The sequence below is a fragment of the Ursus maritimus genome, unplaced genomic scaffold (genome assembly GCF_017311325.1).
Source record: "Ursus maritimus isolate PB19 unplaced genomic scaffold, ASM1731132v1 scaffold_16, whole genome shotgun sequence".
Classification (NCBI taxonomy): domain Eukaryota; kingdom Metazoa; phylum Chordata; class Mammalia; order Carnivora; family Ursidae; genus Ursus; species Ursus maritimus.
The window spans coordinates 16,089,431-16,103,489 of record NW_024424008.1 but is presented as its reverse complement, the minus strand read 5'-3'; the positions used below and the strand labels follow the sequence as shown (position 1 = coordinate 16,103,489).

At 35.3% G+C, this 14,059-nt stretch overlaps 1 protein-coding gene across 2 annotated transcripts in view; it reads right to left on the bottom strand.

Annotated features, from left to right (window-relative positions):
- TMEM135 (transmembrane protein 135) overlaps positions 1 to 14,059 on the bottom strand; it is a 251,792-nt gene that overhangs the window by 32,256 nt on the left and 205,477 nt on the right. For both annotated transcript variants that reach the window (XM_040630949.1, XM_008704430.2), the window contains one exon: positions 3,499 to 3,540. In XM_040630949.1, the coding sequence (XP_040486883.1) occupies positions 3,499 to 3,540 (42 nt within the window). The remainder of the gene's footprint in view (positions 1 to 3,498; positions 3,541 to 14,059) is intronic.

Sequence of the window (14,059 nt, the reverse complement as noted above, 5' to 3'; positions counted from 1 at the left end):
AGAAAAGAAAAGAAAAGAAAAGAAAAGAAAAGAAAAGAAAAGAAAAGAAAAAGGGAGGGAGGGAAGGAGGAGGGTGGGAGGGAGGGAGGGAGGAACAGTTGCCACCATTAGATACCATTCAATCCGTATCCTTTACTAGTCTTCATTTTTGTTATTTATACCTTCACTATAAGAGTCATTGCTCTTATAAAGAATAACTAAGCTTTCTTAAGAGAACTCTACCTGCTGAACTTTCAGAAAATACCATAAAATGCAGACAAAATCAAGGGATCAATAATACTACACTAAGGTTCTGCAACATGGGACCTACAATAAATAGAATAAGAAAATGTCAACACTCAGAAAAGAAAAAAGCTATTACTGTCTTCCATCTCATTTGGACAAACTTGGTAAAACATCTAGCTTATTAAATCATAAGGGGCACGTAATAAGATTGTCTCAAGGTGGCAGTTGTGCAGTCTCGATAGCTGTTATTCCAAAAGAATTTGGTTCTTAATCATGGGTGTGCATGGAGAGTTCAAGATCTGTACTACTGCTCTTTATAAAGAAGACAAAAACTATATTAGAACAGATATAATCGTCTCTCTCACACTGTTCGTAACACTGTTGCTCTTTTGGCCAGGACTGACCATCTCAGATTAGAGGTCACTTCCTTGGAGAAGCTGTCCCTGCCCAAGCTGGATGAACTAGCAATCCTTCCTTTGTGCTATCAAGGCCCAATGAGTCCCCACTAGTAGAAGCACCTTGTTAGTAGTTTGCATCTCCCATTAAACTGCAGGGTCTGTGAGACTCCACGCATCTCTTGTTATTACATCCCTGTGACTAGCATAGTGTCTGACACAGAGTAAAAATTTAATTAATATATACTGAATGAGCAAATATAGTAATAATTAGCATTTTCTAAGCATTTACTATATGATAGGCACAGTACTGATATTAAATCATTTAATCCTCATAGCAAACTACAAAGTAGGTGCCATCATTTCCGCAAGACTTAGCATGAAAACACATTTGACCACAGCCAAGAAGGGTAATTATTTGAACCCAAAAAACTGACTCTAAAGCCTGGGTTCTTAATCACCAAGCTGTCTATACACTTCTAACTATTAAACTATGTTGATGAAGGTTTAGTACACGATAAGGCTCCTGAACTGGTTCTTCGCCTTTGACTCCACCCTTGACCCTTTCTATCTATTCTCATAACTTCTAATAAATTAGCAAGAATTAATAACCATTCTTTGCCAGAATATTTTCCTATAATACAGAGTAAATTCTATGTGCAAATAGTTCAGTCCAGCCCCCTATATTAAGTGGATTTGATGAAGAGACACAAAAATATCTGACACATTTTGAGTTTCCGTAAGGATTCTGGGAGCCTACGGAGAGACACAGGGGGAAAGGCAAAATTTTCTCTTTAGGAAAACCAACTTTTGGTTTTGTTATAAACTTTTGACATAACACAGAATCTTTTATAGCCAATGCAACAACAACAAAAAGTTATTTTCTAAACTGTTTCGTGATCTTTTAATGAAGAATATAATATGAAAAAATTACCACTATGTATTATGACTTAGTTATTGTTATCACAGAGTTTCCACAACCAAAGATAGTCTTATTCACACAGTGGACTTAATTTGTCTCTTCCCAAACTAGTTTCCTTGCACACCATCTGATTTTCTGTCAATAGTGCCTCTTTTGAGGTACTTAGGTTTTCAATACTTGGCTCATAGCAAAGATTGGAGTGAAAGAGGAAGAAGGAAAATATCAGTCAGTAGGTCTTCATTTCCTTCTATGCCAGTCTCAACTTTGCCTCTTTCTCTTTAATCCTCCACTGTCGCCCAAATCCCAGTCCTTATCATTTCATCTTTCTTCTCTCTGATTCTTTTACAATGTCCATGCCAAATACTGTGGCCAGACTAATCTTTCTGAAACAATATCAACTACCCTGCTCAAAACCCTTTAGTGGCTCTCTATGGCCCATCTTACCAAATTCAAATTTGTCTTTTTTTTTTTTTTTTCTATTTAGGTCTCCCATAATCTGGCCCTGCTCTGACCATCATTTAAAAAAAAAAAAAACAAAAACCCACCAAACCTTATAATCCCTAAAATAAATTTTTCATACCAATTAAGTTGATTTTCCCATTCTTACCTCAAATTTCATGTTTATAATTTTTATACTTTTGCTAACATTATTCACTTCTACACAGAAGGTTCTTCCTTCCTCTTCCCTCCTAGTTCTCTAAAGCTATCCTTCAAGTGCTGTTTAAGGCTTATCCCCATAAGAATAATAATAACAATAATAGCCAACATTTCTGGAGCACTATTTGCCATACACAGTTCTAAACATTTTTCATGCATTAACTCATTTGAAACTCAAAATAACCAAATAAGATAGTCATATGAAATCTTCTAGTATACCAAAGCCTACCCTAATTTTTCCCTCCTATACTTATAATAAATACTCCACACCTAATCTTCACTAAGCATCTACTATATGTACTTAGGAGAATAAAAGAGGCAACATTTATGATACAAACTGGAAGAACATTAGGTTTCAAGTAATCATATGAAGTCACTGTGTGACATTAGTCAAGTATTCTAAGCCTCAATTTCTTCTTCATGTCTGTCACATGGGCATAAAAATATCCATCTCACAGAACTGTTGTGAAAATTTTCTAATCTATGTGAAAATGCTTGGTGAACTATAAAATACAATGCTCATGCTGCCAACCAATGTTTCTATACCATCTACTACTATCTGCCAATAACTATGGCAAGTGGGGCCTGGGTGGCTCCGTCGGTTAAGCATCTGCCTTCAGGTCAGGTCATGATCCCAGTGTCCTGGGATCCAGGGAGCCCTATGTCTGGCTCCCTGCTCAGCGGGGGCGGGGGGGGGGGCTGCTTCTCCCTCTGCCAGCCATTCCCCCTGCTTCTCCCCCTCCCTCTGCCGCTCCCCTTGCTTGTGCTCTCTCGCTCTCTCAAATACATACATACATACATACATACATACATACATAAATAAATAAATAAATAAATAAATAAAATCTTTAAAAAAAATAACGATGGCAAGAGATGACGTACAGGGTGAAAAGCAGATTCTAGTGACTCTAGGGAGGCTTATGATCCAAACTGTGTCTGACGTGAGCCTTGTCCTAGTGAAGCCTATAATGTGGTACCACACAATTCAGTACTTAATTTTGCGGTAATTATTCATGTGTAGCTTTGTCTTTCTAATGCTCCTTGAAGAGAGAGTTCTTGTAATCTTTCCTAACTCCCACTGATATGAGGCACACAATAGGTCCCAAAAGTAGTTGTTGACCAACTTATTTTTAGGGGAAAAGAAATCCAATAAATTACTCTTTTGATAACATATCGTAAAAGTGACTTTGTGACTTCTGCAATTACTTTCAGCTAGAACATCTATTGTAAATTACTTTTTGAAAAAGTTAACTTGCAAATTCTCTCTTAACACGAAGGTAAATAAAATAAGCTACTTACCTAAGAGCAGAGAATGTAAATCCTTTCAAACCATCTTTGCACCTAAAACAATAAAAATTTATGATAAAGTAACAATTTTTGAGATATAAAGTAGTATATTTTGTAGCTATTAAAATTTATTCTGAAACTGATTACTTTTAAAAGGTGACTCTTAGGACAGTGATCTGAGCAGTACAAATGCAACAAACAATGAAACAAGCCATCTTACACAGGATGGCTAAAATTTCCTATGTCAAATTAACATAATTTAAGGCTCAACTCTCATATTTGCGGGTCGAAGAGAGATTTAAGTATATCTTCTGAGGGCTCCATGTGGAGTTAAAATGAAGGCTCCAAGTGGAATATTCATTTTACCTAATCCCTGGGGGAGCAATCTGTTGAGAAGAAAAGGCCACATACACCTGCTGGGTATTATGAATAGGTCAATTCAAGGTCCTGACTTATCCCTACTTATTAATTCACTGAATGCAGAGCAATGTAGAGTTGGCAGTCACAAAAAGGCTTCAAGTTTAGTTCAACAGTTTTAACTTCTGAGTAAGCCCAATCAGAACGGATAACATAGCATGGGGAACAGAGTGCGGGTAAGGGGAGGGCACAGACGCAGGAATTCAAATAATATTTATTGAATATTTACTACTGCTGGGCATTGTTTTGGGTACTTTATATGTGTTGTCTCATTTAATTATATCACACCTCCATGAATAGGTATTTCTCTATTCCATAGCTGAGCAGAGCGCCCCCCCCCCGCCCCCATGCAGCAACTTCCAAGAGGTCACAAAATAAATAGTAATCAGAATTCAGGAAAAAAATTTAAAAGTTCCTCTGACTTAAAAGCTGTGGTTTTCTCTTATACCTCCTTCTGAAAAACTGTATTCCTTTTAATTGGGAGAAGGTTCAAACTGCATGACAATTGAGAAAAAAAGATTCTCAGATCTGCAAAAAATATTTAAACAAGATTTTAAAATGGGGATATTACTATACTAGTCTTAATGGTCTGCTTTATAAGTATGATCAAGTTACTAAGGAATTGTTGGATATCTAGTATCAGAATCCCTTGGAGAAACTATAGAGATTGTTGATACGATGATGCTCAAATGTATGGATATTCTTGGATAAAAAGTACAGCCTCAAATCTAATTGGGCAATTCTCTCAGTGTAACTTTTATATGAAAGGTCACAAAGGAAATGCACAAAAACATAAGATACGCTTCTGAACAAGTGTAAATGTAGACATTTTTACTGGAGGACACATAGAATCTCAGAAAATAATTTAATTTGTGTGCACAGACCTTGTAAAACACTCAAGAATTCATTTTAATTAAGCAGCATGATCTACTCTGTGGTCATGTTGATAGTGAGAAATGTAATCACAGAATTTAGCTAACATACTACATAATTATTCACCCCACAAGGAATGAGGGTAAAGGCAAAAGAATTCATATGTTAAGCTAAATATGCATGGGAAAATTATAGCATTAACATTCTTAAACTTATCTTTTTCCATCTGAAGAAAGTGTTTCTCGGTAATTTAAAACCCATAATTGGGCAATTTCTAGATAGGTGGGGTGTTGAGGGGGTAAGGCCAGGCATCTACTGACTGGAAAACAGAAAGCAGCAGATTGATTAAAGATTATATACAAGTGGGAACAAATTTTGGCTTTGGTATGCTATTGTTAAGAGATAGCCATTTATCTTTGTGCAGTGCTGAATAGATAAAGGATTCTGACAACTTGGTCTAGTCAGGATTGCATATTTGTGACCTTAAACAATAAATCTAATTGCAGACCAAACATCAAAAAGTAGCTTTGAAATAAAAAAGGCCATGTACAAATGAATTTGCAATTTCATTATGATGGAAGTTTGCTTCTTTCAGCAGAACCCTGTGGGAAGCACTTCATACTGATAAAGTCTTAGCCCGGATTCCAAAGGGGCTATTCTTCTTTCCATTCATGTGTATAAGGTCTGTTAATGTAATTGAGGGTCAGATGTCTATGTCAAAAGAACAAAAAAGTAATTATTCCCCTAAAAAGAATCTTTAAAATAGTAATATCGCCCTGCATTTTGATACCAAGAGTATTGTCTGAGTCTTAGCCTAACTACGAAACACTATCGTAATCTGAGTTAAATATAAAAAGTATGGTATGCACAGAAAGATTTATACAGAACAGACCCCATTAGAAGGTGCCTCACTATTTAAGGGATTCAGTTATTATAATGCAAATCAAATTACTTTCTGCATTCATGTCTTAAGGCTCACCTGTTTCCTCAACAAATACGGACTGAATGCCTACTATGTGTAAGCACTAGTTTCACTTCCAAGGAGGTAACAGCAGACAATAGAGAATCTGTTTCCATACAGCTGACATCTAGGGCTGGGAAAGGTAGGACGAAACAAGTAAATATGTCAGGTGGTGATAAAAGCTATGGCAAAACACGAGGCAGGGGAAGAGGAGAAACAGATGGGGTGGGGCCTTCTTATTTTATGTAGTGTCGTCCAGAAGGGCCTCTCCAATAAGGTGAAATTTGATGATATGATCAGAAGCCTTACAGAGTGGAGGGAAGAGTATTGGACTGAAGGAAGAGCAAGCACAAAGCCCCTGATGAGGAGTCTGCCTGGCACGGAAGGAGAACAGCAAAGTAGATTACTGTAGCTGCAGCAGAAGAGGGGAGGGAAGCAGAGGTAGGAAAGGAGGCCACAGTCATAGTGGAGGAGGGAAGAAGTGGTCCACAGTTCTTGTAAGGCCCTTCAGGCATAGAAACAACAACAGCAACTGTGGAAGGTTCTCAGCAGAAGAATGACAAAGACCTGTCTTAAATTTTAAGATAATCTTTGGCTGCACCCTGGAAAACAAACCACAAGAAGGCAAGGTTGACAACAAAGAGACTAATTAGGAGGGGGAAGATGACTGTGGCTTGACTAGGTCATTAAATGGAAGAGGTAGAGAAAAGTGATAAGACTCCAAATGTATTTTGGGGCGCCTGGGTGGCTCAGTCGTTAAGCATCTGCCTTCGGCTCAGGGCATGATCCCAGGTTTCTGGGATGGAGCCCCATGTCAGGCTCCTCCATGGGGAGCCTGCTTCTTCCTCTCCCACTCCCCCTGCCTGTGTTCCCTCTCTCACTGGCTATCTCTCTGTCAAATAAATAAATAAATAAAAAGACTCCAAATGTATTTCAAAAGCAGAGTTGGTGGAATTTCTTGATGGTTTGAATGTGAAGTAGAAGGGAAAGAGAAAATTTACCAATTATTAAAATATTTTTGATCTGAGCAAGCAGAAGGATAAAATGTCCATTTACTGAAACGGAGGAAACTATGGGAGGAACAGGTTTTAGGAGAAAATCAAAGTTTTATTTCAGACGTGGTAAGTTTGGGATGAATTATCTACAAGTGGAAATGTTAATGAAGCAAGCGGCTGCTGTACAGGTTTGGGGGTCAAGGGAGAGGGGTGATTCATTTATAAGTAGAACTTAAATCCATAGGACTAGATACAATCATCTAGGAAATAAATGCCAATAGAGAAAATATCCAAGGACTGAGTGTATTTTATTTCTCCATATTTTATAATGCAGAAAAGCTGTTCCACAGTGGGGAAGAAAAAAAACAAAAACAAAAAAACAAAGTCATATCTCCTCCTAATGAAATCATTCTCTAATGTAAAGTCTTGTTTTTATTTCTGAGTGTACATAAATAGAATGCATATAACTCATGTACACATAGACCTTTCTATTAGTTAGACTATAAATGGCATAAATATCTAATATGACTCAATCGTAGTTATTGAATCTCTACATTTGCAAGGTTAGGTGCAAGGTTCAGGAAAGAGGAGGGGGGAAATTGCAGCATCATATCAAACAACTTGATACACAACTTATTATATGAGGTTCAGGCTGGAATTATATACTGTGGATAAGAAAGTTTAAGTTTAATACTGTTAACTAAAATAATACACTTGGTCAAATGCCAATGAAAGGGGGGAACCCACAAACACAATTTTTTTTTTACTGTAAGTGTAAATGATGGCTTAAAAAAACAATTCTGCCCACAAAGATTCTTTGTCTCACACTTCATTTCCATGAAATTACTTCCAGGAGATACTTTTATTTTTATTACCAAATTACACCAGCAGATGTCACTAGTAAACCATTTTTTGAAGAGTTTGTAACTGTGAGGTGATTTCTGTATCATTTCATTGCATGTTTTCCCTTAAAAACAAATTTACTGGCACTCCAAATGTTCTTACTCTTAGTTACATTGCATTGAATTCCCACACGTAAATATCATAATATTAGACTTTTAATTATAGCTGACGTTCCTGTTCCTATCATTCTATACAGTTATGAAATCTTTAAGAACACCCTACCATTTGACACCAACATAAAATCTGATATGCACATGTGCTATATCCTTATGTTCTCTATTAAGATGAAAACTATTTTGTTTCCTACTTTTTTGTATTATCTACACAGTTTTTATTTGGTAAACATAATGGGGTATAAAAGAGGTAGTACTTTATAAATCTTTAAAACATTTCTTGAAGGCAATGTTGCATGGTACAGTGGAAAGATTCTTGATTTGAATGATTCACAGTCATAACTTCACTACCAACCTGGAGTAAATCATTTAACTTCAGGGTTCAATTTTGTTGTCTGTTACACAAGAGCCAGGAAGTAGATTATCTTCATAACTGACTGACTGAATGTCTTCTAATTCTGAAATTCTACCAATTATTTTATCATTTTATTTAATGCTAGTATTACTAGAAATCACAACAGAAAAATAGAATGATTATTCTAAGTCATTAGAAACTTCTAATCTGAAAGTTAGAAATCACAACAGAAAAATAAAATGAATTACTCTGTCACTACATAAACAAAAAAATGATCTCACCAACATGAAGAATATATATTTTTTTAAATCGTACAAAATAAAACCCTGAATTTGCCTTGAGATTACTGGCCTGCTACTACTATTATTATATTTGCTTACTGTTTTGCAATACTTACTGATGTGGAACTTATTCCTGCAAAGGTTCAAAGGGAACCTTTTCTTTTTTAACTTTAAGATTACAAGACCAACTATTGGGTTGGTCTGCTATAGAAAGACCTGATAAGAAACACTGTCAAGTAAAAGAAGGAATTCTATAGATATAGTCTCAATAATGATTAAATGTTACATTCTTGGCTATATTAAATATCAATGCTGAAATGTGATTAATGACAAAACGTAAAAATGTTGTTTAGTATATACATATAAAACGTTATAGGAAGTGGTCAAAAAGATATATCCGAAACACTTGTTAGTAGGCTACGTGATGAAGTTGAATGGGTTAAGATGCATGAAAAGAATATAACCTTTTACTCTCTATATTTATATATTACTAAAAAAATTTTTACAAGTATATATTTATATATTACTTGTGTAGTTTAATTTAATACATCAATACTTGAATACTTAGGAACAGATTAAACAGTGTAAAAGTTATTCATTTCTTATACCCACAATGGCAGAGAATGTAAACTCAAAGTAGTCAACTTCACTAGTTAATACTGCTGTAAAAGTTTTGCTAGAAGACATAAAATTACTAACTAAAGTAGATAGTTTAGATTAAATTTTTCTGAAACTATATCTCCAAGAACATGGATAATTAAGTGACTACAAGGATTTAAAAGAAGAAGAAACATGCATGAAGTATCAATTTCAGAGTTCTTTTGGCCATTTCTAATCCTTGAACTGATTAAAAGGAAACTCAAATATTGATTAAATATTACATCATCTATTTTTATTTGCTCAACAGTCATTTATTTACTGGGCAGCTAATACACAGAAGACACTGTACTGCTGAACTCTTGAGGAAGGCAAAGATAAATTATATGCCATCTCTGACCATAAAAAAAAAAGGTACATGCAAAGCTCTGTGTATGTTTGTCATAAGAATAAAAATAACCTTGACTAAAAATTATAACCTCGCCTAAAAGTTATGACACAACATTTCTTATATCAGTAGTGCTTTTCAAGAGCTTAATTACTCTACTGTGCTTTATATTTATAATTCAGCTTCAAATTTCTTTAGTCCAGTCTTTTTCTTATCTTCTTAAATTATTTGATTTGAGAAAAGCAGTATATGCAAAACCATAATAAATGATGCTAAAAGACTGGCAATAAATAAAGATGAGTTAGATTTAAAATAGCTGAGTACACTGATAAGCCTTAAAATACTCTAATTCTGTTGATTATATTGTAATCCCCTAAGTCACTCAGTATCAAAAACAAGTTACATTATTATATGTGAAATTATTTACAATTCTTTAAAACAGAAAATGATTAAAATTCAGGCATACAGAAGGTATAAAAAGAATGACATATAATGTTAATTATAAATAATAGTTATAGATAATAGCTAAATCAAAATTTTGCTTTGTCTATTACTGGTGCTAAAAACATAAATATACTTGGACTGAATATGACTGAAAAGTTTAATGTGAAAGTTCAAAAGGAACCAGAATGCCTATTTAAATGCTTCAAATTTGTAACTCACTATTGTTATTTATTATAAAGAAAACACACGCAATTTAATACAGTTTTTTTTTAAATGAAAGAAAAAGTCCATAATTTTATTGAAATGGTTTAGTACACTGGGGCACCTGGGTGGCTCAGTGGGTTAAGCGTCCAACTCTTGATTTCAGCTCAGGTCTTCAGGGTTGTGAGATCGAGCCCCTCAGGAGGGCTCCTCACTGGACATGGAGGCTGCTTAAAATTGTCTCTCTCCCTCTGTCCCTCCCAGCCACCCCACCCCCGCCCCTGCTCATGAACACACACATGCTCACTCTCTCAAAAAAAAAAAAAAAAAAAAAAAAAAAAAAAGGTTTTAGTACAGTGTTGGAAGATCTTAAAATCATATATTCTAAACCAATACAAGCACTGAAAATGACATATTGCTGAATCTTTTGACATCTAACAAAGGACGGGTATAGTACGATATCCATAAGTTGATTAATATCATTTATGTTAGATGCTGAACAGCCCTGGTATAGTCTTATTTCTCTGGCTCCCTTTTTTGGCTAGATATATGCCAAGTCTAGCCCACTCAGCAGAGTTGGAAAGGACCAATGTATTTGGTGGTTTCCTAGTGTTAACGAAAACGTCAATGTTTCCACAAGGGATGTGCTAGTTCTGGGATTAGGCTGCTCTTGAGGCCATCTGCATCATCTTTGTTAACTGTACAGTTTCTTTTTAAGTTAAATTTTTCTCATTTTGTTTTGAAAACTCACATGAAAGAATAAACCACTTTTTCTTATTAATTTTCCTAATCCATTTTCAAGTGTAGAAACTCACCTAAGTACTCGGTTATAAATTAGTAACTGAAACTTGATCAACAACTACAGAATTTTGATTGGCACCTGTTTATCATAAGAATAACAAAAAAAGATCGACACGGAATTAATTCCAGCCTTTTATTTTCATTTTGTTTAAAAAACAAAACAAAACAAAAAACCTTCACTGTCCTAATCACATAGCATGCTCCAAAAGCTTACATCAACAATTTCAATTTACTACTCAGAACTTGGGGTGCACAATTAAAATACATTACATTGCTTACATACACACAACAGGCTTTTCCTCTTAAGTCTAATATTATTTGACTAATAGACTGAGAGCTCAGTTTCAGCCTGCATATGGCTCTGTATATGAGAAAGCAAAATAACTAATGTTATGTTCCTATCTTAAGAACCTCATAACAAAAATCTGAAGTTGGAATAGCAACAAATCAAGAAATTCGAGTACGATTATTCTTTTTGCTTCATGAACACATTATATATCTTCAAACTAATTTTCAATTGGATTTCTTTAAATATAAGTGAATTCTCTGAGTGCATTAAAAATGTTATTTTTGATTCTGGTACATATTTTACAGTACTTTATGTCATATGGAATGGAACACCAGTGCTTAGCTTTGTTCTCCAGAACCTAAGGGACACTGCTGAAGCAGGCAGCAGTTATGGGTAATCGAGTGTGATTCTAAGTCCCCAGATGATTATTGCACACTTTTCTGGTGTGCCCTAAATACAAATTGGTTACATTTGGGTAACAAACTTACAGTAACAACTCCAAGAGAATCATATTTCTCCTTAAACTTGAAGAGGCTAGAACTCTTTTTGCTCTAAAATCCAGACGAAGGAAGATCATGGTCTAAACTGTCTTCAATTGCTAAAGAACCAAGAATCACCTTCAGAATGTTTCTAAAAGAAATGTTAATTAGGATGAATTTCCCTCCCAAAATGAACTAGTAATAGGAATACTAGTCAAGCTTTAAAATACTTATAATAGGAGTAGATTTGAGTTGTACTGAGCCTAACCTGAAAGGCCTGTTTGCAGTTGCTGAGGAAATGGCATGTGTTTAGACTTGACAAATTAACTAGAGGCAAAACCAAATTTAAGATCAAAATGGTGTTTTATGTAAATCTAAGGAAAAACTTAGCAAGTTCCTTAAGATCATGGCATTGCTATGGCCACAAATTATTTACATTAAACAGAATTATAACCACAATTCTGAACCAAACTATTTTTTAAAGACCTCAAGACTGGCAAGTATTTTCATTTTTCCCCCTCCTATAATGGTTGTAAAAGAGATTAAAACAAATGTTTTCAATTATACAGAATCTTTGAGTAAACATTAATTTGTTTTCAATGCATGTTGGTATCTATGTTATTAAAATAATAATGGCAATTGGTTTTCATGTGGAACAAAATGAGCAGCTATTTGAAACTGTAACATTAGGCCATGCTTTTTCATAAGTTTATGCTTATTCAATATCAAAGTTCAAATCTAAAAATAAATAAAATATGCCAATGGTAATGGAGCAAAAATAACATTCTGGAAGCTTTTAGAAAACTCTTTTGTGATTAACTGAGCACTATAGCTGTATCCTAACTCTAAAAGAAATACATTCATTTCAAATCCTGCAGCGTACTTCATGCATCTCTAAGGTTATGAACTTAATTTGTGGTATGTATAATAGAAAATGGGCAAGTTAACACATATTGGAATTTTGTTGGCTCAAAGTATAAGAAAAATGGAATATTGGAACCTGAGAGAATTATATTTTACAAATTGAGAAACCAAGGTCCAGAGAGGTTAAGTGATCTGCCTAAAAACAGTTTGCTCCTAGACACCCTCACACAACAGTAAAATCATTCTATATCCCAGCCAACTCCCTTTCTGCCTGTTGAGGTCTCCCTGTGGAGGAGAAATACCAACAGAGAAGCAGTGGGACCTTGGGCCATAGAAGAGAAACCACAAAACACCTGAATGAAGGGAGAGAGCAATGCTCTTCCAACCAGTTCAACACAAAGACTTCACAAGGGACTGAAGTGCATAGAACTAATTTCCATCTCCTCACTTCCACGGCTCCTCACTAAACCTGACTTGGGGACCTTTGGTCAGGACTCCACGCTGGCCTCTCTCACCCACTTCCTCTTCAACAATAGCTATTATTCACAGCAGTCTCTCCAGGACTTCCTGGACAATCATAAGGCCTACTACCCTTGGTATTAATTTGCCACCTTTAGCAAAGAAAATTTCCAAAGCACCTCAACCCAAGTCATGAATACTAAAAACAGTACTGAACTGAAGCTTCACTGTGTTTCACTACAGACCAAGTTAGAAACTGGACTTCTGAAAGAGACTCTCCCTTATCTGTCTCTCAGTAGCAAACTCTATCAGTATTCCCCTCAGACACATTTCACACTTTCTCACCTCTCTCATTTTGGTCATCCTTGGTCCTTCTGTATGCAAGATTTCTTTAACAACTGTTCTTTTTTGAGAGAATTCCTACAAAGTCCATCGGGATGGCATTTTCTCCCACAATCAATGTGACTGTTTCTTTCTCAAACTCCCTTTGCTCTTTGTATATTTTTAGCAGCTTTTATTTGAATCTGACTAATATGATAGTAATTTGCATGGTTATCTAATCCACTCTACCAAAATCACGGTTTCTTATGACATTTTTGTGTGTCCATGTTCCACAAATCAAAGGAGCAGTTTATAGAGCTTACTTCTTTATTAATGAAGTTGGGAAATATTCTGCATTTTGTTGCTATAACATTTATTGAGTAATTAGAGTATCTGAGAATATGAACTCATGGGCTAGGAAAGGTGAGTTCTCAAAGTGCGGTCTTTGAAACACCGCAGCATCAGATGGTAACTTGTTAGAAACACAAATTCTTGGTCCCCACCCCAGACCTACTGAATTCAAAAACTCTAAGGGACCCAACAATCTGTAAAACCTGTATAATCACCTTTTAACAAAATCCTCACATGATTCTAATGCATACTCAAGTTGGACAATCACAGGGCTAGGTTATGTTGCTGTAGTAAAATTTCAATAGCTTTCAACAACAGGAGTTTTTTTCTTGCTCGTGTTACATGTCAAACGAGGGTTGGCAATGGCTCGACTTACAGGTCATTATTTGTCAGACTTTAGGGTGAGGAAGAAGCATCTATTCAGATCTGCTGATTGTCAGAGCAGAGAAGAAAAGAGAATATAGGACACTATGTTCTGACT